The sequence below is a fragment of the Zeus faber genome (assembly GCF_960531495.2).
Source record: "Zeus faber genome assembly, chromosome: 7".
Lineage (NCBI taxonomy): Eukaryota > Metazoa > Chordata > Actinopteri > Zeiformes > Zeidae > Zeus > Zeus faber.
The window spans coordinates 12,901,829-12,929,777 of NC_137203.1; the positions used below are offsets into that span (position 1 = coordinate 12,901,829).

The window sequence follows — 27,949 nt, forward strand, 5'->3', positions numbered from 1 at the left end:
AATACCTAATGGTACCACCAGATGGAACATCGCCAGACCTTCCCTGATGCCAAGGCACTCTTCTTCACTTTACCTGATCATCACATATGCATCACCCATAACAAAATGAGCGGACAAAAAAAGCGCGAGATTGACAGCGAGTGTCGGGTTTTCAATTTTGGAGTTAATGGGGAAAGCCATTGGTTTTCTCGAGCTGAAGGATGCACACTGGCTTTGTGATTTGGCGTTCGCTGTGGACATACTGGCACACGTGAATAAGCTGAACGTGAAGCTACAAGGGAAGGCTCATTTTGCATACGACATGTATTCAAATGTGAAAGCCTTCAAGGTAAAATTGACTTTGTTCTCTAAACAAATGACAAACAAATCATTTGCGCACACCATCGGGGAAAAGGCGAGAAATACATTCAAATACATTATATTGTAATCTATCCCCATGCATCATGCTGCTCAGTAAGGGCAGTCCAGAGCTCTTCTGCCAGTCAGTAGGTGTGGGCGTGGCCAGAGACCAGCACGAGCTGAGCTGCGCATGCCTGCCAGACAGTGTGCCCAACTACCAATCACTGATCACCATTAAATAATTGTAAATATATACTGAATCATAAAAAGTTTTGAATAAATAAATACCTAGTTTTAGACAATAAATCATAGACTCTCTGTAATACATACAGTGTAGAGTAATATTTTCTCTGATTCTTCTATATGTAAATTGTTGGTTTGATCCCCGCACCCCCCTTGTAGATTTTTTATTTGTACACTTCTAAAAACCCTGACCTCTAACTTATTTGGTAAATATTTCTCTATCTACCTTTTATACCTATCTACCGGCTTAAGGTGATCTCTCTTGACACAACCACTAAGCTTTATGCAAATTAATGTGCGGCGACGTCATCAATATGCAAATGAGCGCATGGCATCCTCTGACGACATTAAGCCACTTTTGGAGTTAGTACGAGCTTCATTCTTTTCCTTACAAATTAAAGATAACTCGTGCAACCATTCTCCATCTTTGTCCTGACTCAGCAGAGGAGTTGGCACCTGTTTGCATGGGGGACAGCCATGGATGTATTAAAATTTTAAAGGAATTTGTTTAAATTTCATTCTGTCTAGCACGAAAAAAGTCAGCGAAAATCTCCCAATTTAATAGGTTCACATTTCTTTCTGTGCAGCACGAAAAAAATCAAACAATCGTGCTCCAGGACACAATTCAATAGATCAATTTTGGTGAATATGAGCACGAAAAAGTGTGATGCCAGGATGCACCAACGGCATTTTAGACTTGTAGCGGCAGATTCAAGCGGTTGTAGTTGTTGACTTGGGTTAGTGCTCAAAAAATATCCAAGAAAAAATATGCATTTGTGAGAAAATATTCGACAGGTGTGCAACTGTTTGATACGGGCGTGTGAAAGTGTTTTGCACCATATCCACTGCAGCAACTGGCGCAACAATGTGAGCGTATGAGTTTCTTAATTTGCGATTTGTAGAATGGGATTTGTGCACCTGCAATGAAGAATTTGAGAAGGTGCTCGGTTGTTTTGATGCAATCCGTTGGAGATGACGTCTTTGTGCTCTCACCTGTACATGAGGTCCATGAGCATCTCAGGATCTTCCTGGAACTCCCTCATCTTCACCGTGTCCGACAGGATGCTGTTGAGGTTCCTCAGGAGCTCGTCCACCTGAGGACACCATCGACATGAGGCAGCGCGTGAGGCAATTGACAGAGTTTCCAAAGAGGCCAAATCATCAGGAGGAATGCAATGCAGGGGCATCGGCCACATAAACTGCAGAATTATTTTGTGTGTCAAACAGAACAGCGTCAAACCCATGACAACTAGAGCTGAACGATTTGGGAGAGTAATCAAATTGTGGGGTTTTTTTTTAAACCAATACGATTGTGATTGAATATGGAATTTTTTTTTTAAGTATCTTATCTTCTGTATTATTCACTAAACACAAGCAATAATTCATTGTAGACCAGTGGTACACAACCTTTCCCTGCTCAGGAACCTACATTAACAAAAAATATTTTCGCAAGAGCCAGATTTCTGAAACGTCCCTTTCCTCCATCAAACCATTATGCATTTTAAAGTAAGGCTACGAGTAAAAGCTCATTGAGGAATGAAAAGCATGATGGAGGCAAAAATTGCAATTTATTATTATTACCATTACCATATTATTATGAGAATGTTTTTATTACCATCGCAACCACAGATTTATTTTTTATGATTATACACAAATGATGTACAAATGTATATGGGTTGAGGGCAAACCGGAAATTATGTAGAGAAAGTGACGAGCCGACTCTACTGCTCATGTCTCCGGAATATCGCACTTAAATTAGGTTGAATGGCTTCAATAAAAGCCGTGGATTGATATAAAAATTTGTGGTGTGGGGATGGTGTAGTTTGAGGAGACACACCTGTCCTGGATCTAGGTTATTGGGGACCCAGGGTCAGAGTGGCTGTACACCTGTTGCTCTTTGGTTGGTCTAACGAGCAACAGGTAAAACCCCTATCTCCACACACACACTCATGAGAGAGGAGCCCTTGTCATGACCTGCGCCCGTCTGCTCCGGGGCTTGTTCTATCAAGCTCCCTCTCATCAATAAAGTTTTTTTCTACAATCCCCTTCATCTGTGTCTCTGTGCCGGAGGTCCCTGAACATGGCACTTGGGTGGTGCGTGGTAGGCGATTGTGGACTTTAGGAGGGGATTACAACCAAGGACGCACGCGCCATTGGTGATTAATGGTGCTTCTGTCGACAGGGTGAGCAGCTTCAAGTACCTGGGAGTCCACATCACGGAGGATTTAACATGGACTTTACACACAGACACTCTGGTGAGAAAGGCGAGGCAGCGTCTTTACCACCTCAGGCAGCCGGGGAAATTCCAGGTCTCGGTGAGAATCCTCAAGTCCTTCTACTCTGGAGCAGTGGAGAGCATCCTGACTGGCACCACCACTGCCTGGTTTGGAAACTGTACTGCTCAGGACAGGCTGGCCCTGCAGAGGGTGGTGCGTTCAGCCAAACGTACCACTGGAACTACCCTCCCCTCCCTGCAGGACTTATACACCAGGAGGTGTAGTAGCAGAGCCCGTAGGATCATGAAGGATCCTCACCACCCCAACAACGGACTGTTCCAGCTGCTGCGGTCGGGCAAGTCCCTCCAGTGTCACACGGTGAGGACAGAGAGAGTGAGAGACAGAGTTTCGTCCTGTAAGCCATAAGAACTGTCGATGCTGAACTCACCTGGGCCCCTCACTGAGACACTCACATAGGCCCCCACTGCCTTACTTTACTGTATGTATCATACTGTTCTGCATACTTTATCACTGTACTGGGTTACTGCATACTGCGCTGTATTGCTGTTCCGTTCGGTGTTACTGTATTGCTGTGTGGTACTGTTGTATATCTCCATACACACTTTATTCACATGCACTGCACATATCTGTATACACAAATAGCCTATCCCATACACATAACTCTATTCCCTTTACTTTATTATTATCTATTTTGTACCCCCACTTTGAATGACCTTTTTGAGTCTTATTCTATTTACTAACTGCCTTACGTTTTAGGAATGTTAGTTTCAGTTAGTTGCTAGGTAGGAATTAGGTTTTGCTATTATGTTCGGTTTAGTAACTATTGTGCATAATCCCCGGGTGCCTTGCAAAGACATTTCACTGCATATATGTATGACCGATGTATATGTATGTGAAAAATGAACCTCTTGAATTTCTTGAATCTAATATAATTAAATACGAATAATTAATAGTAAAATTGGGGGTGGAAACCAGGTGATCAGCCATTGATCACTCAGTTAACACTGACACTGACACTGACACTGATCACTGCCAGGAAACGGATCTCTATGGATGCGCTGTCTTTCGACATAGCCGTCGTAGGTTGATGTTCAAATGGGAAATTCCATTGTGTATACTGCAGACAATGTCTCCGATAAAATGTATTGAAATACTCTTTTAGAATTTTTTTTTTATTTCGTTTTAAATAACACTTTTAAGAGTCGCAACTAGTCATTAAAGAGCCACATGCGGCTCGCGTCACTCCTTTAGATTGTCTTACATTAAAAACCACAGACGGGTTGGAGAAATATTTGATGGGAAGTTGGTTTAATGCCACAAAGCCTCAAAAACTACCTCAGTATTGAATCAGTATCACTGCTATTCAGTCTCAACAAAAACTACAGGTTCTGAGCTTCACAAGGCTGAAATGTATTGCACCGCTACCATTCAGCCCATTTCCAAGACCAACACACAAAGACACATAAGGAGCACAAAACCTGGACCCCCGAGCAATGGAAATCGGGTGCAGTTGGCTGAGTCATCTTTCGCCCAATTTCCTACATGAGCTGGACGAGTTTACATTTGGAGAAAAACAAAGGAAGTGTTCAACCCACAAATTCAAGAGCGGTTTTCACGAACACCTGGATGCAGTCAACTGCCTACCACGGCCCCTCCAATCACCATCATGTCAGCACCATTCAACCTTCATGGGAAGTTCGGGAATAAAGAGTCGATTTCCATCTCCTTCATCCCTCAAAGATCCGGAGGCTTCCATCCCACTACACGCAGTTCAGAACTTGACCAGCAGTCCTAGGAGGACTGCAGCTGTTCTGAAGGCAAAGGGTGGCTCTAACCCAAATTGGGTCCTTGATATTAAAATATATAATATATTGCAAGGGTATTTTGTCCACCCCCTAGGTGTGTGTATGTGTGTGTGTGTGTGTGCTTCAGTTACCTGTGAAGGTAACTGCGTGCTCTGCATCTCGGTGTCCTCCTCGGCGTAGGCCAGGATAGTGCGGAGCGAGCGCCGCAGGGACTCCTCATGGAAGTCGGAGGACTTGCCCACCAGAGAGGCCAGGGACATGGTCACCTGCATCTTCACCCTGGAGAAGTTCTGACCCGGCGAAGGAGGAAAAAGACAAAAATGAGGCGAAAAGAGTCACGGAATCGGTTCCGCCCGACTTCGAGTGCGAGTTCAGGGCAAAACGGTTTTCCTGTTTATAATTTCCTGGTCTCTCCCTGACCCCAACCACCATTAACAGGAATAAGTAGGAGGTGGATGATAGAGGGCTGGAAGTCCAAGTTTGAGTCATATCATTGAGGAGCAATCATTAACAGTAAAGCTAAATTAGATAATTGATTATTTCCTCCTGGACTCCCAAACGGTAACAAACGCATTTACTCCATATTGGTTACTCATTGAATGCCTATGCAGTAACATCTGGTTCATGCAGTTTCTAAATATATACACACACACACACACACACACACACACACACACACACACACACACACACACACACACACACACACACACACACACACACACACACACACACACACACACACACACACACACACACACACAGTATATGCATAATGAGCAATGCACAGTCATTTATAGAGTAAGTTATATAAATCATACTTGCAGGTGTGCAGGCATTCTGATTTTTCGAGGGCTATTCTGAACATTTTTGCCCTCAGGCACCTCCTCTACCTGCTAAGCTGTTGGGTGTGCAGCGCAGCCTTAAAATGTCGAAAAAAACCAAGACATCTGCTGCAGGTCAGAGCACACTGTGTCCTTGAAACCGACCCGCCCGTTTCACTCCAGTTTTGGGTATTGGAAATAGAAACGCAGACTGATTGCCGAGGCTGACCCAAGGCTGCGGTTGACGGTAGACGAACCAAATCTGGAACGCAAAATGTTTAATTAACAGCTTTTGGCAAAGGTTTCAGATTTTTTTTTTTCCTTAAATTAATGTTTTACTTTAAAATATTTGAATCATACATCGGATCTGTTCAAAATATTATCAACATATGCATTCTCTCGGAACAATGCATCCACCCTAGCCCGTCCGATAGGAAGAAAATGGTTTCACAAAACATATAACTGTTTAAGTCGGTTTAAGACTAATTTCCTTGATTCCTGCCCCATTTTTCCTCATAAGTCAGCGGGACAAACAAACCATTTTAAAATACATTTGTACACCCCGCCCCCCACACACACACACACACACACACAGTAGACGGCATATTTCTACCCTCATATTGAACATTGTTCGTTCACTACATATGTGCGTCATCCATAGTGGACTATGTAGTGTACAAATCTCTTGAATGAGATTCGGAAAACCTCATCCTCCCTTCCTCTGCCTCCCCTATTTTCCCCGCCGCCATCACCAACACATCGCCTCCCGAAAAACCATCTCCATCCCCCGCCAGCCGAGCCCGGGCCAGTGCGTGTGCCTGTGTCGCCCGATCCATCTCCCTGACGACCGGCTAAGCGGGAAATGATCTCCCATTAGCGCAGACATAATCACCCATGGATCATCTCTACGGCCCCATTCTGTTCAACTGAGCATGGAGCCGACGCCTAACCGCCCATCACTTCCCTCCCACTCAGTGTATATGTGTGTGTGTGTGTGTGTGTGTGTGTGTGTGTGTGTGTGTGTGTGTGTGTGTGTGTGTGTATCACAAGCAGGTAGAATTATGGCTTTAGTCAACACAAAACCCCATCTCTCCTTTCGTCCAACCTTTCCGTGGTCGGACGAGCTGTAATCACGGAAAGATGTTTTTTGCTTTTTTTTTTATTTTTTTGGTTTGCTTTTTTCCCCCCCAGATGAAGCCCCGGTCATATATTGACTCTGTTTTTCCCGAAAACCAAATATAACAGCCAGGGAGGAAAGGGTGTCTTCGACAGAGAGGACGGACGGCGGGATGATGGTAGAAATAGTGGGCGCGAGGAAGACCTGGTCTGGATGAGTCACGCGGCTGTTTGGTTTATTAGGGCTGCGTAAACATACACGCGGGGGGGGGCGGGGGGCTCTCACCTTAAATTACAGCCCCACATGTTGCCCAGCGTGTTTGTTTATGAATATTAGTTTGAGTAGGTTCCACGTTATTCACAGGCTGCTCTCTGACATAAATTAAAGCATACGGACACACTGTAAACACAGGAAAGGGGAAAAAGATGGATAAAAATATGGCCTTTCCTCCATCCAGGCTCCCTTTTTCATTGACGTTGTTCCTTTCCTGCACTTTTTCCCCCCTTTGGCATTCCTCTCCGTCTCCTATTTTATTTTTTTTTTCTTGTTCTCTCATCTCTCTATAGCACGCACACGCACACACACACACACACACACACACACACACACACACACACACACACACACACACGCTAATCAGAGGGTGTGTGCACGGGGAGCAGACAGTGACATATCGCTCGGCTCGCTACTCGGAGACACATCCTTCAGCAGAAACTTTCTTCACCGCACCCGAAATAGACATGGAGAACACATTAAAGCAGAGGATGAAACAGGAGAACGAGTGAAACGATTCTTATTCATGTGCGCATGAGGGCATATATATATATATATTTTTTTTTTAAGAGGCAACCCCGTCCTGTCGTTTGCATGTGAACGAAGACTGGCCTGTGGATGTGTCATTGCGTATCAGCCTCCATATGGAGGATGAGAGTTTAATCTGAAAGAAAACACCCAATGTGTGTTTCTGTGTTTTTTGTGCATGTACCGTATAGGAGCGAGATAAAGCCGGATCTGACAAAAACGTATGCTGTTTGTACACACACATATACAGTACCCGCATTTGTGTACAGATGTGTCTGCTCTTACGCATTTGCAGCCGTTGGATTTCACTAGTTGATCCAACGGAAAAAGTCATGGGGCCTCATTCCTGAAACATGGTCATTTTAAACAAATCCCAAATTCTTTGCAAACCTATCCCAAAATGTCTAATGTGTCTAATGTGTATCACATTGTATGTTGGGCTTGGAGGAGTCGCATTTAATTATCAGCACAACTATGGAGAAATTGGATGGAGAATTTCCATCTCTCTATCTAGAACCGGTGATATAGATAGTACCTTTATTATACCAATAGCGGCGACAAATATTAAACAGTGAAGGTTTAGTTGCTCTGGCAAGTTTCATGGGAGTCTTCGAAGTTATCAGTGAGTTTGATCCCTTCCGCAAGGCTTGTTTTAAAAGAATACGGCAGCATCAGCAAGGTAACCCTAAAGGTGGGCGCAGTTCATTTAAGACCTGCTTACGAATCAGCTTCGATCATAACGCGTCATGTCATGAAGTGATCAAAATGTACACAGGTGAGCAAACATTCATGACGGCATCTTGGTAAGAAGCTTGCACTTAAAATGCTGCATTGTACGTGCAACATCAATGAATCAGGCGTGCCAAACACCTTATATTAACATTTGTAGATTTGTGGTGATGGATGATGATGTATTTGCATTTACGGAGCACTTGGCTAAGAGCGCCGTGGAAAAGGGTGCGTGTCTTCTGTTACAGGATAGAGCGATTCACTCTTCTTCTGGAGTCATTTTGTCCTTTCCTAATGTTGCTGACAGAGCATCCAGCCCATGCAAATCAACATGAACCGAAACGCACATCCAGCTCCGGAGGAATTGGCATTCATCAACTTCGCAAAGAAATCGGCTGACTCAGCATGTTTATATATTGGCTGGGGTGGAGAGGAAGGCGTTTAGAACCGGAGAAGTCAAGGTGTGTGTGTGTGTGTGTGTGTGTGTGTGTGTGTGCGTGCGCGTGCGCTCCCTCACGCTGGCGTTGCTGTAGCTGAATCTCATGATGAGGTAGAGCATGGCGCAGGCCTGGCTCCTGTTGTCGTCCACGGGGCTGCTGCAGTACTGAAGCACCTTCTGACACAGCTCCGCACACTGCTCGGCCTCTTCCTCGAACAGCAGGTCCCCAAACTGCGTGCACACAAAAAAACCAAAGTGAATGGTATTGTGGCGGCTTTTAGGCGATCACGCCGTACATCGTCAAGAATATACATGCATCTATACTTATATTATAAGTATAGATGCAAAATTCTGTGTGCACACACACCCCATTAGGTATAATCCTGGTCAATACCATCTTTGTTGCAAACCACACCAACTACAGCGCCCTTAATTAGGCAACCACAGCGCTTATGCAAACCCTGGCAGACCCTCCTCGCCCACCCACTATGCATGAAAACACACTGTCGCGAACATCATGGGTACACACACACACACACACACACACACACACACACACACACACACACACACACACACACACACACACACACACACACACACACACACACACACACACACACACACACCTTGACAATGAGTGCTCGCAGTGAGCTGAAGGTGTGAGAGAGGAAGGTGCTGCTCTGGTTACAGCTCAGACAGTGGAGCAGCACCTTCAGGACCCCGCCCACCACGCTGTCCTTACACTCGGAGAGTGGCACGGCCTGGCAGCAGAACAGATAAAAACAATAGCTTGTTGATAATAGGGAGGGTATTGGCAAAAAAAAACTAAAACGAAAGAAACATACACTCAGGCCCTGTTTACACCTGGAATTAACATGCGTCTTGGGTGATCCGATCACAAGTGGACAGCTCAAAGTACATCTGTTAACACCTTGTATTAGAATGCCCCATGCATCTCCTGTAACCGCTTGTGATCAGATCTCTTAAGTCTAAATGCGGGGACCTCGGCGCACAGGCAAAATCAAAACAATACAGACTGAAATTTTTGGTTCCCTGTGTACCCTGCACAGGGTTCAGGACAGGTTGAACAGATTTATTTAATTTCCTGATTTTCTTACTTGTACGGAAAATTAAAAACGTGATGATAACTCAGAGAATTGGAATGGAGCTTTTGTTCTTTTTCCTCCTCGGCGGTGTGCCGTGCACGCCGCGGCTTGGGACAGTGGAGATCTCCGGTCCACTGCACTGTCTAGACAGTGGTGTAGACGGATGCATTTTTTTTTTCCTTGTTTGTTTCCTACTTGTATGAAACACATTGTTGTTGTTTTTTTGGAGGTTTTTTTTTTTTTACCACAACTGAGTGAAGGGACTGTGCCGATCACTGCGTAATGGAGAGGGAGCCTATCCAGCTCACTGCGCCTTTTGGTTCCCTGTCTCCGGCCAGGACAAATAAAAACAGAATGTTTGTATTTTGGATGTTTTTATTTCTCTTAGTTTTCTGCTTAAATGAAACAATTTTTATTTATCTACGGGACTGTCCCGATCACAATGTAATGGAATGAACAGAACAACAAAACCGGTGCGTTCTGTGCATGTGCCGTGTCACGCACGTCTCCCCGTTGCTGTGCAACTTTTAGTGAAAAACTGGAAGTTTCTTTGGGTAAAAACTTTACTCGGAAATTATAAATCCCTCACTTCTGTAACGAGGAGACTGTCCTGACCAGACTTAAATATGACGCCGTTGGCGCATGATGAGTATGTACTTCCCCTCACGTGGGGGACGTCAGTTGAGTAGGCGGTCCTTCAATGTGGAGCAGGACACGTTCACGCTGCTAAAAGAACGTGGCCGTGCGCAGCCCAGACCGCCCCCTAATGTGGTCTGAGCTATTGGATCTCAAACCGCATTGAGGACACGTCAGATGCATTTACACCCGGCATTAGTGATCGGATGACCACAGACAGGTGTAAACAGGGTCTCAGACTTCATCTGGTTGCTACTGAATAAAAGAGGCGTAAGGTGTGATGTCTGCAGACTGATCAATACTGAATATCCATGAAGCAACAATATGATAACAGGTACAACCAGTGTAACCATATTAGTTTATTACAACCCTGTGAACAGGGTTGTAATAAACTAATGTCTAAGGAGCTCAGCCAATACATTTAAAACGGTCCATTTATATCAGTTGAATGTATCAAAAGATTAAAAAAAAAAAACAAAGATATCAGCAGGTCAAGAGAGGTCCGTCCTGAATGGGCAGGGGGAGAAAAAGCACAGCTTTTTCCAATAACCTCTCTCAAGGAAAGGTAAGTACTTTATTAGCGTCACCTCACCTGGACAATGGTCTCCAGCAGGTCCAGCACGATGAGGTTGGCCTCAGTGGCCAGGTTTCCGCTGATCAGAGCCTCCTGGTCCAGCTCGGCCTTGGTTCTGATGGGAAGGGGTTTCGGAGACTTGAGCAGGTTGCACGGACATTTGGAGGGTGGTGGTAGCGACGAGGGTAAGCGGGAAAGCAGCAGACGGGAAAGGTGAAACCTACTTGTCGTGCTTGTCAATGGTCTGCCTCCACTGAGTGAGATCTTTCCTCCAGCGCAAGTTCTCCCTCTGACCCAGCGTCCTGTCCATTCCTGACGGAGGGCGAAGACAATGTCATTCAACAGCTACAGGCGAAGAAGTTTCGATTGTAAACACAATGTGTTCTAAAAACATGCATCCATTGCAATCTGTGATGTCATAGATCCTCAAAGTAGGCCCCGGAGATTGTGTTTCTCTGTGTATGGGACCGGGCCCTCACCTTCTCCCCTCCTCCGTCCCCCCCCCTGTCTTTTTGGCGATATCTCAGCGGGTTGCATTATTTCAAGGAGTGTGTTGGGTTGAGATCTTGTTGGGGTCGGACCCTACCTCCAACGCGTTTCATCATTTCTCCGCGGGCCCCCATGCCCCTCAGCAGCGCCCCCTCTAGCTGCAGCTTGGCCTGGTGGGACTTCTGCAGAGCCTGGCTGCTCACCTTGTCGCTGCTCTGCTTTCCCTGTGGAGGAAACAGGACACACACACCATTTTTTTTTTTTATCACAATTTATATATATTTGATACCGCCTACACATTTTTTTTTGCTATTTGCAATCAGGATATGCATGAGCACTCATCTCATCAAACCGTATTTAAGTCCAATTGGATTTTTTCTATTTCACGAGGTTCACAGGTATGTGAAACTGACCCTGTACTCGAAGCAGGAAACGCAGATGGTGAGGAGCTCCAGCAGCCGGTTGAGCTGCGAGGAGGGCATGTCCACGGTCCAGCGCTGGATCAGGCTCCTCTCTGCGTTCTTCATCACCCACATGAAACACACCAGGAGGTGGCGGCTCGTGTCGGCCGCCAGCGTCGCCACCGCTTTGCCTTGCTGGGAAGTAGCAGGAAAGGATGGAAATATAGTGTGCAATGTGACAGGCTGATTATATAGCTGGCACACACAACACGCACACGCACACGCACACACACACACACACACACACACGCGCACACACACACACACACGCACACGCGCACGCGCACACACGTTATCGTCCCGAGTTCTGTTGGAAGGGAAATACAAGATAGAGATCCCAGCCATGAGTCAGAGTGAGATTTAAGATCCAGAGATAGCGAAGCAATCTCTCTCTTTCTTTTTGACTTTAGTGGAGTGCGGTTCCTCTTCCTCTCTATCCTAATAGGGGTTAAATCTGCAGTAGATATGGAATCTGATTAATTTACCTTCATTCTGTCTGATGATGGATGGCCCGTGTGCTGGGCTACTGCTGCTCCAACTATGTGGCAGCTTTGATAAATGCAGCCATTAACCTGCTGGAGCTCCAGGTGTCCCGCCTAGGAGAGCCCCCCCTTTTTTTTTCTTTTTTTTTTTTAAAAGGTCCTTTTCTTCACAGCAAAGTGCACATGAAGCCGAACCACAACTCGGAGAAATGTGTGAGGTGAGGGTCGTCAGAAAGTTACAGTTTGTTTATTTTAGGGCCGCCACTCCGAATGATGAATCTTCCTCCACCCGTGAGAAAACAAAAAAAAACAAAAAAAACGGGAAGGCGTCTATTTTCTTGTTGGAGGGAAAAGGTTGCAAAGTAAATAAGGAGCAGGAACTGTGGCGGAAAACAGGCCGGTGTTTGAGAAGTGTGTGAAAACAGGACGGTATTTCATGGAACAACACACGGGGAACACATTTGTCTAATGGTGGGAGGGGGAGAGTGGAGAGGCTGGAAGAGAACAGCACTGATCAGTTTTTGGAGCTTGTGTCGCTGCTGTAGCGACATGGATGATGGATGTGTTTGTCAGACAGGAAGGCCCTGTTCACTTATGATGGTGATGCACGCCCATAAACTATCTGTGTGTGTGTGTGTGTGTGTGTGTGTGTTTGTGTCTGTGGGATGTTTTCGGGATGGATGAAGTGTGTGTACAGCTCTGACAGGTAATCAATCCATCTCATAGCAACTCACCTGTTAGAAGGCAAATCACTCACCACCACAGAGACAAACACACACACACACACACACACACACACACACACACACACACACACACACACACACACACACACACACACACACACACACACACACACACACACACACACACACACACACGTATACGCTCAAACACACACACATTTTTTTTTTTTTACTTTTGAGCAAACAACCACAAGCAGTGTAGATTACTGTCATTATCATTATCATAACAATACGAGAAATTATTGTCACCACGCCTTACAGCGGAAGCCATGGAAACGAGAGCATTTCTCCCGAGGGTACTGAAGGGGTTCCCGGCAATCGCCATGGCGACAGACTGATTGATAGGAGGGACATTTTCAAAGTCGTCCTCAGGGCCGCCTGTCTTGCTTTTGCTGCTCGACACTGCAGACGAAAAACAGACGGCATATCATCTCACGTGAACACGGCACACCTTACTTAAATACGCGCATGTACGTGAATAGATATTTCTCTACCGGTGAAGTCCAGGTAGTTGATGGAGTCGATGATGATGCCCACCAGGGGGAGGTAGAGGGTGGCGACCTTGGCTCTGACCTCAGGTTTAACACAGCGGTGGTCGAGGTCGTGGGCACACAGCAGACTGTAGGTGGCGTTGATGGCCTTCCTCTGAACCTTGCCACTACACAGACAGACAGACAGACAGACAGACAGACAGACAGACAGGCAGGCACGCACGCACAAACACACACACACGAATGTTAGAAAATGTTATGCTATATGTGTGGGTGCATGTGTGCATGCGTGCGTGCGTGCGCGTACCCCTCGGACTCCATGTCCAGAGCCGCACTGAGCTCGGTCAGCAGCAGACCAGCGAGGTAGTGCTGCTGCTTGAACTCCTGGGAAAGCTCAAACAGTCCCAGGATCCTTTGCTGCTCCTGGTAACTGTAGGAGCTGGAACTCTGCGTAGAGATGCATCGGGAGGACAGGAGGGAAGGATGGAGGGAGGGAGGTGGACATTGAAGCAGACATGAGAAAGAAAGGAATAGAGAGAAGGGCAGGCAAAGAGGTAAAAGCGCTTTTTGCAATAATTCTCTCTATGGCCCAGATCAGACCTGGTCTGGCAACTTGCATCCAGATATTATCCAGATCCTTTTTTTCTTTTATTATTATTTTTTACAAATGTTCCCTTTTTTGTTTTATAAAGCTTTCCCCTTTTTTCATACAAATCTTTGTTCATATATTTTAATTTTTTATTTTTTTTACAAATCTTCGCTTTTTCAACAAATCCGCCTCTTTTTATTATTATTATCATTTTTTATACACGTCTGCACCTTTTTTTTTTCCTTTAAACAAAGTTTGTAAATTGCGAGCGCTGTTAGACAAAATAATTACCTATTTGCACTCAGCCAAACTACTTATGCAGTTGACAGACAGGGACACATGCGAGTTCAGACTAAACCAGTGTAATGTCTAATAAGCCCCGTCCGTCCACGACTACCTCCCAAAATTTCCTGGCGATCAGATGTCAGTGCGTCCTCAATGTGCGTCGGCTGCGTTCACACCTGGATTTACAGCTGACATCACACTGACATCACACCGACAATCGCATCACCCAGGGCGCACTTTCACACCAGGTGTGAACGGGACCAACAGGCTCTACCGGAGGAGGTTAACGTCTCACATAAGTCTGATCGTGAAGCTGGATAGGGTTTGGCAGGCGGCGGCACGGACCTGCGAGGAGAAGGACGGGCAGGGGGAGGCGGGGGCGGAGGCGGGGCTGCTGAAGAACAGGCTGAGGTTGAGGTAGTGCTCGTGGCTGCACAGGATGCGCAGGAACTCCAGACGCATGCCGATCAGCGTCGGCATGGAGATGCTCTTTGCTGACATCTGGAAATGGAACGGGAACATTCCGTGTTTGAAATATTCCAACCTAATCATAACCCATATTCAACATTTAATCATTTGCTTTAACATTTTGAACGTACACAATAAAAAAACAATATAAAATACAGCAGTTCCTGAACCTGACGGACATCGGCTTGGGGCTTTTTGTTCAAAGTGTGTAACAACGCATAACAGGGAATAATGTTAAATTTTGTAACAACTTGCCAAAAACGAATACATCTGACATTAAATTAACTTATAATAAATTCCCGTATTTTGTTATACCGCTTTCACACCAAAATGAGCGGGTTGACCCGGGCTTTTTTAACGGGCTTAAAATAGGCCTTGTGTCACGTTCGATGCAGGAACGCCTCAGAAAAGGGGCGTGTCATGGTGCCCGTGTGATTGGGAATAAAACAGTCAAGGAGACAGCGACTTAAGCAAACAACGAGATAAAACGGTAAAACTTTGTTGGAAAAAAATTTTGAGCCGTTCAAAATAACTGGATCGTTCATGAACAACACAACACTACAGTGGAAGCAGCACGGAGCACCGGCAGCACGGATACTCCACGCTGCCGGTCCTTGGGCGGCGGGGAGCGGGGACCCGCTTGGGGTGATGCTGCAGTCCCTCAGACTCCGGCGGGGAGCGTGGGGGTCCTCCGCCGTGCTCCCCACGGTGCGATCCTCACACTCAAGTCATTTCACGGTCCCCCACGCCAATAGTCAATAACTCCTGATTTTGGATTCTAAATGCGATATGAAATGATCTGATGATACACGGATAGTCCTGTCTATTTAAACGCCACCGTCTGGAATTTCAACACACGTCGCATCGCGCAGGTAAAGGGGCCGAAATAAGCGCGTCGACCCGGGTGTCCTGTTCACATCAGAGCCGATCGGAGGTGGAGCCGATTAAAACCCGTGTCTATTGCAGGGTCATTACACCCGGGACTGAAACCCGGGTTCTTCCCTTTCCCACTGGTGACAAATGCCTGGATGTTAGCAGGTGTTACTGGGTTTTTGGTGCAGCGGGAAAGGGTTATTATAAACATCTTGACTTGCATAACAAACAATGCAATAACCTATTACATAATGCGGTGGTTACGTACTGTATTGTGGGGTTACATATTTTTATGATGACTATTTAATTATATGTAAATATCCGATAATTAAACGTAGTAACACCAGCATTTCTGTCTTCATTTATACCAAGTGTCTTCAGTGCTTTATATCTTGTTGCAGACCCCGCAACACATGAGAACCACCTTGTTAAGTAATAGCCCATTACCACATGACATAGTGCATTGTTACTAGGTGCATGTCACCGGCGCGGCTCTACCTGGTTACAGTAGTTCTTAATCAGCAGGAAGACAAATCCTCTGTCCATTAGAGACATCAGGTCGTAGAGGAAGAAGGCCAGACTGATATTGACTTTCTCCGCCTGCTCCAGCTCCTAAAATAACAACAACACACAATCAACAAACTGTCATCAATAATGCACGCGTCGGGGGAGCATCCTGCCTCGCATCAGGCTGTGAGACCTCGGGGCAGAGGCGAAAAACCATCAAGCGACCATCAAGTTTGGTATTAGAGCGTTGAAGGGAAGCTCTTATATAGATATCTTATATTTTTCGATTGTTGGGCGCCGGCCCGAGGGATTGGCATGGAAAAAGGAATCATTTGGCCCGATCGAAAAACTCGACGCGATCACCAACCTTCTGCTGTTTGACGAGGATGGTTCCGATCTCGGCCGTAACCACCGACACGATGGTGGCGATGTCGTCTTTGAAGCGGTCGGAGAAGCGACTTCGTCTCGGGACGTTGTTCTTCTCCAGCTGAGAGACGTGCTGCGTCATGCTCTTCACCTGCAATGCACGCACGCGCGCACACACACAATTGATATCAATTTGTGAACCCTATCCGTGCAAGGACACCATATTTATAATATTGTGATGTTGTGTTTATCTGAGCGGACGGACCAGCAGCTCAAAGAAGAACCAAGCGTATTTGTAGGCGTTTTCCCTGCAGACACTGGTGCTGACGACCATCTGCAGGGCCAGCTCCTCATGGAACTGCTGCAAGACAGAGCGCACACGCACGCGCACGCGCGCACACACACACACACACACACACACACACACACACACACAGGAATAACAAGATTGTGACGGATATTCAATATATAAGTAGGAAAGGAAATGACTTCAAGCCCTTAAATGAAGCTTATCTTTCTGTTCATCTTTAGATTTAGTGTGACATTTGGACTTGAAGGAGAATGAAGGAAGCTCAACAGCGTAAATAGGGATATCGAAGGGGTTTAATGCCACACTGCCCCCTTGGGGTGACCAGTGGTAACAGAACAACTGTGATTTTGTTCAGCAACTTAAGGGAAGCATTTCCCTGTGTGGACACATTTTTCTGCTTCTCAATGACAATAAAAACTTAGGGAGTTATAATTTAATCAATGAATATATATATATATATATATATATATATATATATATACACACACACATATATATATATATATATATATATATACATATATACAACCAACTCATTTCACGATTCCCTATCCTGTAACATGCATTGTGACAGGATGAATAAGAAAACATAATTTTTCAGAGAATGTTTGGCATTTTCAATGTGAATTACATATTACGTACACAAAAATAAAATAAATAAAAGGGTGACTCAAATTTAACTAACTGTATCCGGAAATAGTTTCTGAAAAGATTGTCACTGATTTTAAGCAACCCCAAAAGAGAAGTCATTAATCGAGACCCAGAGACTTGCAATGTGCAATAAATAAATAAATAAATACATAAATAAAAATTAAAAAAACACTGTCGCTTCACCAGTTTCATTGTTGTATACATCGTTCAAATTAGCCTTTGAGCCTGTTTAGCCACTATTTCTATTTTGGCCGTTTTCAATTCCTGTTCAGCATTCTTTTCCCTGTTTGGTGAACATTGATTTCAACAGCTTCCTGTCTGTGTATTTAGGAGAAGATAATTACCAATACAACAAACGTTTGACCTCAAACTGTCAATCACAAGGAGAATGAAAATGCTGTGTACCAAAATGGCAGACAAATGCATTGACCAGGATTATACCCACAATGAATTTGGACAATTAAATACAGGTATTACATCATAATGCATTATGATTCAGAATCCTACAACATGCATCACACATTATTGCATTATCTTTTTGTAGAGTACATGTCAAAAATAAGTCTAAAATCTACCAACAAAGAATGACAAAGTACGTTTCAATGTTTTCTACGAAACTACAAAATTTTGCACAATTAAATCAGAACTGATGTGTGTATGTGTTGTACAGAATGATGGCCATTTTAAGCAGACAAAGGGGGAATTTGTCTACCTTCCTGCTGGAGGGCCGGGTGCCCCCTGTGGTGCTGTTTACGTCCACATAAGTGGACATGCGGCTTCCCGGGTTGTTTTGGCCCTGGAGACAAATACAGAACACACACACACACACACACACACACACACACACACACACACACACACACACACACACACACACACACACACACACACACACACACACACACACACACACACACACACACACACACACACACACACACGTTCCATTTCAGCAGATCTGATGGATGAGGACGCGTCCATTAAAGTGGCCGTCTAGTGGGCTGTTAGAACGCCTAATGTACGATGGGGAGCGCACATCAAGTGGCAGCTTGGTGCGTATGGAGAACAATATAAGTGTGTGTGTGTGTGTGTGTGTGTGTATGTGTGTGTGTGTGTTTGGGCTTAAACAGTGCGGCAAATTTAACTGAGTGTACAAGAGTAAATCATCTAGTAAGAGCCCAATATTACCATACTGTAATTGATAATGATAGTATTTAGGAGTGGAATTTAAATATATTTATTAATAATATCTTTTAAACACTACTCGCTCTTTTGTAACATGCATATAGTACATGGTATTCTTAGTGTATGCTATATGCATAAGTGAACCATTCACTTAAAAACACTGAAATTATCACAAAAACAGTCATTATTGCGCGGTTCTAACATCCTGTAAATTTAAGTTCAACAAAACTATAATTTTGCTGGGGACCCCCTAGAGTACCTTGAAGGACCCCCTGGCGCCCGCGGACTCCACATTGCATACCATAGCGGAAAGGATGTTTTTGACCTCGTTGTCCTCGGTGGAGGGGTGCGGGGCGGGGATGTCGGGGTTGCTGCTGCTGCGGATCCTGGACTGGAGCAGCATGTTGCCCATGGAGGTGGCCGTCGCCCGCCCCATGGTGCTGAAACGGCTTTCTGCTGAGGCCTGCAGACCGCCTGGCCCTGCACACACACACACACACACACACACACACAACCTTACCCTTCATGACACTGTACTATACACAAAGACACAATTTTATTTATTTTTTAATTATTTTAATAATCGTGATTCATAATTTCCATGTCAGAAACCACACATTGAAAAGAGTACTGGCAGAAAAACTGGCAAAAAATAAGAGCAAGAAGAACACAGGGCGGGCAGGAGGACACCTGTTCTGACCTCTGAAATGAAAAGGGAGCTATTATGTTCTTTGTTTTTTTTTTTGCTGAAAATACCACTATTATGCATTCTAGACATTCTAACATGCTTCTAAACCATCCCGCGGGCCAATGGGGATTGAACATGGCTTCCGGGTTTCATTGTATTTACTCCGTAAACTTTCCCTGATTTCACCTTATCAGTCCACCAGAATCTGTTCCCGAACAAATTTGAGGTGAGAAATAATGAATCTTGACAACTTATGGAGTCAATGCAATGGAACCTGGAAGTGAAGCTCAAACCCCGTTGGCTGACGTCACTTCAGCGTCGCTTCAGGGTTCCAGTGCGAATACAACCAGAAAAAAAAAAAAAAAGCCTTCAAAGCCTTTGAAGGGATTCTCAAGGGACCTCCCCAGGGGAACTAGGAACCTGTTCGGTCCAAAAACGCCTAGAGTTCAATTTAAATATTTTATAGACCATTCAAATTCCAGTTAAAACGAAACATTTATTGACTAAAAGAATATAAAGAATAAAAAAATAAACCAAAAAATAAACATTTAAAACAAACAAACCAGTAAACCTATCAATTTAACTAATCTTCGGCTTTATTGGATGCATACAAAATATTCCTGTGTGTGTGTGTGTGTGTGTGTGTGTGTGTGTGTGTGTGTGTGTGTGTGTGTGTGTGTGTGTGTGTGTGTGTGTGTGTGTGTGTGTGTGTGTGTGTGTGTGTGTGTGTGTGTGTGTGTGTGTGTGTGTGTGTGTGTGCTAGATCTACGAAGGGAGGTGCTTAGGGTTTGGGAAACATCCATTCCAACCGCTCAGACAAACAGTAAATACACATAAATACTAAAGCGTCTCCATTCGATTCTATCTTATTCCCTTGTATTATTTTATCGATTTATTTTCCTTTTGTTTTTGGAAGAAAACCACAACGGACGCATTATCGACGACGGGCTTTGTGATGTCGTCATGCGCCACATACCTGCGTTGGGGTGGTCCCGGGGGGCGTCGGGCAGACAGAACACCCAGTAGAGGTAGGTCGCCAGGAGGCCGTTCCTCCCCTGCTGGTCCCTGCCCAGCTCCTGGCTGTTGTGGAGGCTGTTGACGATGGAAACCACCGACTCGAAGGCGATCTGAGCCAGGTTGGCTGCGGGACACGGGCACAGCACGGATTTAAATGAACGTCGGAATCGTAAAATCTCCGCTTTGCGCATAAAAACAGAACAGAAGACGAGCTGTTCAGTTGAGCTGAAGAATAATAAACCACCAACCAACTAATAAACTGTCCACATAATTGGAAAAAAAAAAATGGAACAATGAAAGTCTTAAGGTTCTCTCTGAACTCCCTAAAAAATGGCAATAGAAGTTTACATGTTGGTTTAAAAATCCAACAACCCTCTTCCAAAATAAAGGTCGCCGCAAATATGAACACAGACAGAAGTTAGACTTCTGTCTGGATCATTGCAGTGTTTTAAAAGAGAAACAAATATCAGATAAAATGTTTTAAATATAACATTTAACATTCCAAACATAACGCATTTCTCTTAATATCGCTCTCTTAATAGTGATATAATTTATCATAGTTATCAAGGATCATTAGCACTCAATTACAAAAGAATACAATTCCTGCAACCATTTTGTCAGTTTTGGCAACCAAAAGCTGATGCATGGTTGCCATGGGAACTACTTCTAAACATTACTGCCCGATGCTATATAACTGTTCCTAAGTGCCTGACATGGTATAAAGGTACGGAAAGCCTCCGTACCCGTCTGCCCGGCAATGACCATGGGCTGCATGATGAGGGTGAAGAGCTTGTCCAGCAGCAGGTGGAGGTGCAGCACCAGGGGCTCCAGCCGGGACGACGACAGGGAGATGATGCTGAGCTTCAGCTCGTGCTCCAGCTTGTTCTCCAGAATCTTCTCGTCCCGGACCCTCAGCGGGAAGGTGGCGCCGCCCTCCAGGGCGTGGCACAGCGTGAGGAAGCGCTCCAAGTGGCTGTCCTGGCACGGAAAAGAAAAAAAAAAGTTTTTGAGGTGAGTTGAGTGAGGTCACGTGTGAGAGATGCAAAGGATAAAAAAAAAATAATAGAGAGAAAAAATATATATACATATATATATATATTGTTTGAAGAAAAAACATTTTTTTTTTAATAATTGTAAAAAGATGACAATGGCTCACCTGGGGGTGTACGGAGGACACAGCCTGGATCTCCAAGTTGAACAGTCCTTTGTGACCTTCCATCCATTTGACGGGAGGAACCTGGGGAGGGATTTTCTGCACAGGGCGAGGGAGAAAGGAGGAAAGGAAGGAAAAAGAGAGCCGTTGCAAAATGGCGACGCCGAACGAGTGAGTGGGAAAGACTTTTAAAAATCACATTAAAGACAATTTAATGTGATTGCGGGTTCGTTCGCTACAAGCCTACTGAGATCATCCAGTGTATTGAAACACAGTTTAGTAATTGATGAACTGTATGAACCTCGGGTGAGTGCAGTGAGTAGTTGAGCGGCAGTCGGTCCAGCGCGATGGGAAGGCAGTACTGTCCAGTCTGCAGACGGTCGTTCCTCAGCATGCTCAGCCACTGGACACATGAACGCAAGATAATCCACCTTCAGGTCACACAGGATTGTCATGTCATTTAATTTCAAATGTTTGCAATGTAGAGGAATTGTGGGTAAATGGTCTAAATTTAGGGCAGGGAGAGCTTTCACGAGACAGGCAAAACTAAAAACATCCAGTGCACAGGGCCTCTGGATGTATTAGAGAGTTGAATTTATTACTTTTTAAGACAAAATGCAAGACAGATTTTTGGACTAATCATCTCTCTCTTATTCAATAAAGTATTGCAGGTAAGTACTATATATTAGGTACAGGATAGAGGAAAGTATTATAAATAGGGAAGGTTATGAGCTAGATGATAAACTGAAATATTCTTTACACACACACACACACACACACACACACACACACACACACACACACACACACACACACACACACACACACACACACACACACACACACACACACACACACACACACACACACACACACACGTCAGATTTTTTAAAAGTTGTTGAAATTAAGATGTAAGACTTTAAAATCAAACTAATTAAAATGCAAGACTTAACTTAACATACATGTAAGACTATTGATTGACTTTTATGGCCTTATAATTAGAAAACTATATTGAAGACATTTAAGGATAACCTGATGCAGGAAATTGGGAAAACTCAGTAACACAAAATCGATTTTCTGTGTTGTAGTGATTTTGATGATGATGATGATGACATTTTAAGATTCCGTCTCTTACGGAGAATCCTATGAGCGTCTCGCAGCTGCTCTGGTTCTGTTTCTGCTGGCAGCTGATGTGGTAGAAAGTGAAAAGGAGGTGGTGCCGCTCCGTCAGCCGGGCGGGCAGAGCCAGCTTCACCTCTTCGTAGAAGTCCGGGGACCTGGGAGGAAGAGGAGGGGAGCAACAAAGCAAAGCCTATTGTAACCGTAAATGGACTCTTAACTATTGTGAGGAATATTTGGAAAATTATTTGAATATTGCTCATAGTAGTTCGGTATTTATAATAATAGAAAAATAATTTGATAATAATAATTCTAGAGAAATAAAAATTGAAAATCCATTCAGTGTCTCTTCAAATTGAGGACACAAAACAGAATTGAATGAAATTCATTATATTGTTTATTTATTTTTTATTAAATGTAATTTGCTTTTTTTTTATTTTATTATTATCACTATTTGATTGTCTTGTGTTAATGTAAAACACGTTGAGTTGCATGTTGTGTAGGAAAATGGTGGGATATAAATAAAGGTTTTTATTCTTATATTATAATTAGTATTATTAACGGTCAGTCAGTTCATGTAAACAAAACCTATCAATCAGAGTAAGTAAATGTGTATAAATGAGTTTTCCACTTACTTATTATGGTAGGTGACAGAAGTATAGACCTCGTGCAAAAATTCAGGACCGCTTGATTTCCCAAAAATGACCTTATAAATGGTGGATTAAAAAAAATATATGGTCAACTTCAGGATGAATTTAAATTTTGTTGATTCTATTAAGTTAATATGGTGACTTTTGTGTTCACTTGTCACTTCATTCTGGTTATGTTTGAGAACCACTCACAGGCAGTGAGCAGCTGGGATCCTCTCCGCTCATGAACTGGATTTTTATGGTGATATTCCGGGCAGATGTCAGGCGGTTGACAAAGTTTAATCTCTGAGGGTAAACAAACAGAAGGTTTCTGGAGAAAAAAAAAGACAGAAAAGGGGGACATATAGACAGCGTAAGTAATTATTCTCTTTAATTAATGTTATGTACCACACAAAACGATCATGCGTGTTGCAATTCCAGCAGCGACCACTAGATGGCGACTCGCGCACAGTAATAAACCTGTACAGCAGAGTGCAAGCAAAATAGCAGCATTGTGCAGTAACTGCAGTGGTTGAATGCAAGCATTATAATCTAGAATTTGTTCCCTGTGGTACTCAGACAGAGACATCTGATCCGTCTTCCCAACTTGCACGAGAAATTCTACACATGGAAGTAAATGGTCTGTGAACACAGACGACAATGGTCACTCAAAAGACGTAGTTATCACAATAAAAAAAGGCCTGTTTACACATGAGGACATAACTTCTAGTCACACTTTAACAAGTTCTCTATAAAAGCGGGTTAGAGTCTGAGGCAAGAGGTGGAGACCTTTGCTCTCGGACAGCCCCTCCCGTCCCCAAAACAGTAATTTCCAAAGGTTACGGCGAGTACAAAAAAAAAAAAAAAAAAAAAATAGATCAGTGTATTAACATGGTGGATTGTCAAATAAAGCCACAGTGTGTAAAAGTCAATCCACTTGAATGTTATGGGTCAGAAAACAAACAGGAAATAGAGCGAGACAAAGTTACCCGATCTCTTGAACTCCAGAGCAACAGAAACAGAAACAAACGCGTTCCAGCCCTTCTGCTTGCACAGGAGGGGTTGAATAATCTCAACACACACACACACACACACACACACACACACACACACACACACACACACACACACACACACACACACACACACACACACACCACACCCACACACACCCACACACACACACACACACCCCAACCATTTTACAAAGTCCAGTGACCCCGATGTCCCCTAATTACCCTGAAAATCTCTCCCCTCACGCTGAACTTCTGCACTCTACCAGTCAATACACTCCCGTGTTGAGGAAAAAGGAATATTGACTCGAAAAATATTTATAATTCCCCCCGGCTGACGTTCTTTCACCAAGCACTTCCCTATGCTGCACGTGACCATTCATGAAATCAAATTTTGTTACGTTCGACTGGCTCACGATGGGCAGATCGCGGCCCCTGAAAAAGGTGATGGCGATTGCCCCGTTGTACTTACTGTACTGATATTCTTTCAATACCGGATCAATTTAAAAGATCCTGATGGCAGAAAAAGAAAACATTTAATTAAATAAATTTAAATTTAAAAATAAAATAAAATAAAAGATTCTGATGGCAACCTGATGATCAAAAAAACAAGGTTGAGGTAAAAAAAAAAAAAAAAAAAAAAAAAAATGCATGGGTGGATTGAAAGCAGTCATGCGAGACTCTCGAGCGATTTGTTCGTCGTGAACCAATCTTTTAAATGAGTCACAAGAGTCACAAGTCAAAGAGCCGTTGGTCCGTTTCGTTCACGAATCGGCAACCGCAGCCAGGCCTGGATGCGCTCACCGAGGCGTTTCTTTTCATTGGGCCAACAGGAAGAACCCGGAGCCGCGGGTCACGCATGAGCCCTCAAGCAGCGCAGCAATGTGCCGAAAGCGACTGGTCTGACTAGCGCTGTTCGTCGTTCACCGGAGGCCAAATCAAGACAAGAACCCAAGAATGTGAAAATCATTTTTTTTTTTTTTAAGTAAAAAACAAACAAAAAAAAAAAAAAAAACCAGCAGAAGCTTTTGCCGGCCAACGACGGCGAGCTGACCTGTACATGTTGTGAGGGACGTAGACCTCGCTGGAGGGGAACTCCAGAACCTCCTTGATCGGTCGGATGTTCTTCTCCGCCACCGGGATCAAGGGGATGAGCTCGGTGGAGAGGCAGGCCTGAGGCATGTCATGCAGCGGGGTCATGTCCAGCTTGATGCTGCCTGGAAGACACACACACACACACACGTGACCTTAAGAGGAGGCTTTTTCATATACTGTAATGACTACATTTATGGAGAATAAAAGCAGTAAAAGACCTGATATGGTCTTGGTTCTCCTCTGTGGGGTGGACGTCTTTTTAATCTCATACAGAAACTTGAACAGATCCTCGTCACTTAAACGGTCTCCTTCCTGAAACGCACGCACGCACACACGCACACACGCACACAGGTTTATTCAATGATATGATGACGCACAAAACACCTTATAGGTGGGAGAGAAGAAAAAAACAAAACAGTAACAACATTATTTAAGATCTAGAATGATAGAAATGTTTGACACTCAAAGCAGCCTCTCGTGTGCATTTCTCCACGGATTACATCTGGTCACAGGAGGGAGACAGTCCTGTTTCTGATGATCTGCAGGCGGAATGTGTGACGCTGCACGGTAGATAAAGACACGAGGACGGAATGTGTCCGCCTGCCCCGCTCTCCTGCCACTCAAAAGGAATCTGCGTCTGTTCCGTCTCAAGGTATGCCACATCACATTGTTTGGAATTTGCAAATTGCTGGAAAAAAGGGTTTGATCTCGTCTCCGAGTGTGAGTGTGTGTCCCGGTCTCCGTCTTGCCTGTTTGAAGATGGTGGTGATGGTGATGGTGGCAGGCTTGAAGGCGGAAAGGTTGCAAGGCTGCTCGTCCAAGGTGCCGAAACGCTCAGAGTTCCTCCTGGGAAGCTGAGCCCTCCTGTCTATGCTGCTGGACTTCCCTGGGAGAGCAAAGCATGTAAAAAAATAAAAATAAAAAAGTTTTTAGTATACTGTATATGCATATATATAGCATAGCACCACAAGGCTTCTTGGTGTCTTGGGGCATCTGGCACCAAGATCTGGCTCCATGCTCTAGTTCTGATGCTCACATGCCCATTGTAGGCGCTTTAGGTGGTGGACAGGGGTCAGCATGGACACTCTGACCGGTCTGTGGCTACACAGCCCCATACGCAGCAAGCTGTGATGCACTGTGTGTTCTGACACCTTTCTATCATACCAGCATTAACTTTATGGGATCGGACCAGACAGGTTAGACTTTGCTCCCCACGTGCATCAATGAGGACATGGACGCCCATGACCCTGTCGCCGGTTCACCGGTTGTCCTTCCTCGGACCACTTTTGGTAGGTACTAACCACTGCATACTGGGAGCACCCCACAAGACCTGTCGTTGTGGAGATGCTCTGACCCAGTCGTCTAGCCGTCACAATTTGGTCCTCGTCAAAGTCACTCAGATCCTTACGCTTGACCATTTTTCCTGCCTCCAACACATCAACCTCAAGAACTGACTGTTCACTTGCTGCCTAATATATCCATCTATCCATTCATCCCTCCATCTATAATCAATACCAGACCTCCTTTGAGGCTGTCGGAGTCGGCCATGTCTCGCTCCAGCGTGGCGGTGCTGATAACGTCCATGATGTTGACAGTGGCCCAGGCGAAGGGCATGCGGTAACGGCCCAGCCTCTGGCAGAACGTCTCCGCCTGAGCACGGAGCTTGTCCAGCTTGTCCTTGTTCTGAGGGACAACGCAACAAACACAAACAGAACGGCATCAGGAGGGTCATTCCTGTCTTGCTCCCATATATTCCAAACCATAAAACCAAACCACCAAAAAATAAAAAAAATTTAAATCGAATAACTTACCTGTCAAGTGGAGTTAGATTTGGAGTGATGGACAAACATAAAATAATTCTTTGGCATGTCTATTCAAACCTCAAATAAAGGGAATTGGAATAAAGCTATCATAAAGCGGGACACGATATTACTGTTGATGCTGGAGGAGCAGGAAATACAGTTATTTGCGTTTTTACCTTGGAGTCACTCTCCCTCAATGTCAGGTACGGCTCGGCACAGTCGCTGATCTCACCCTGCTGCAGAACCTTTTCAATCTGGAAAAACAAAACAAAGACAAATAAAACAAAAGACGTACACAAATGAAAAGGGGCTGCAGAAAATTCCGCTTAAAGGCTAATTAGGCAGAGTTATGATTAATAACTAGTAATATTGTTCCTAGTAATCAGTAATCATTATTATTATTATGATCATTATTACCTTGATAACCAGGTAGATATCTGGCGAGGGGTAGGTGACAGAGAAGATGGCAGACCTGGCCAGGCTGGAGTGGTCCACATGGGGCGTGTGGGGCTTCAGGAAACTTTTAAACTGGTCCGAATTTAGGTCACAGTAAAAATTCTCAGATATCTGAAAAAGAAAATATATATATATATTTTTTCATAAAATTTAAATTAAAAGACAAAGCTGTAAAAGATGCCCAATAAGAGGTTTTGGTCAATAAAAAAGGTTAGTTAGTG

General features: G+C 44.4%; 1 protein-coding gene across 1 annotated transcript in view; it reads right to left on the minus strand.

Annotated features, from left to right (window-relative positions):
• Nucleotides 1–27,949, minus strand: part of dock8 (dedicator of cytokinesis 8) — a 61,239-nt gene that overhangs the window by 11,771 nt on the left and 21,519 nt on the right. Inside the window, exons 9-38 of the mRNA XM_080004114.1 lie at nt 27,690–27,839; nt 27,449–27,526; nt 26,991–27,153; nt 26,220–26,356; nt 25,689–25,782; nt 25,430–25,592; nt 23,576–23,693; nt 23,369–23,439; nt 22,750–22,891; nt 21,916–22,017; nt 21,618–21,713; nt 21,205–21,439; nt 20,421–20,585; nt 19,058–19,236; nt 18,284–18,367; nt 16,876–16,971; nt 16,612–16,761; nt 16,236–16,349; nt 14,742–14,897; nt 13,830–13,969; nt 13,526–13,689; nt 13,291–13,433; nt 11,756–11,938; nt 11,440–11,566; nt 11,078–11,165; nt 10,872–10,968; nt 9,164–9,298; nt 8,613–8,765; nt 4,756–4,914; nt 1,576–1,676 (exon numbers count right to left, since the gene is read on the minus strand). Coding sequence (XP_079860240.1) covers nt 1,576–1,676; nt 4,756–4,914; nt 8,613–8,765; nt 9,164–9,298; nt 10,872–10,968; nt 11,078–11,165; nt 11,440–11,566; nt 11,756–11,938; nt 13,291–13,433; nt 13,526–13,689; nt 13,830–13,969; nt 14,742–14,897; nt 16,236–16,349; nt 16,612–16,761; nt 16,876–16,971; nt 18,284–18,367; nt 19,058–19,236; nt 20,421–20,585; nt 21,205–21,439; nt 21,618–21,713; nt 21,916–22,017; nt 22,750–22,891; nt 23,369–23,439; nt 23,576–23,693; nt 25,430–25,592; nt 25,689–25,782; nt 26,220–26,356; nt 26,991–27,153; nt 27,449–27,526; nt 27,690–27,839 — 3,983 coding nt within the window. The remainder of the gene's footprint in view (nt 1–1,575; nt 1,677–4,755; nt 4,915–8,612; nt 8,766–9,163; nt 9,299–10,871; nt 10,969–11,077; nt 11,166–11,439; nt 11,567–11,755; nt 11,939–13,290; nt 13,434–13,525; nt 13,690–13,829; nt 13,970–14,741; nt 14,898–16,235; nt 16,350–16,611; nt 16,762–16,875; nt 16,972–18,283; nt 18,368–19,057; nt 19,237–20,420; nt 20,586–21,204; nt 21,440–21,617; nt 21,714–21,915; nt 22,018–22,749; nt 22,892–23,368; nt 23,440–23,575; nt 23,694–25,429; nt 25,593–25,688; nt 25,783–26,219; nt 26,357–26,990; nt 27,154–27,448; nt 27,527–27,689; nt 27,840–27,949) is intronic.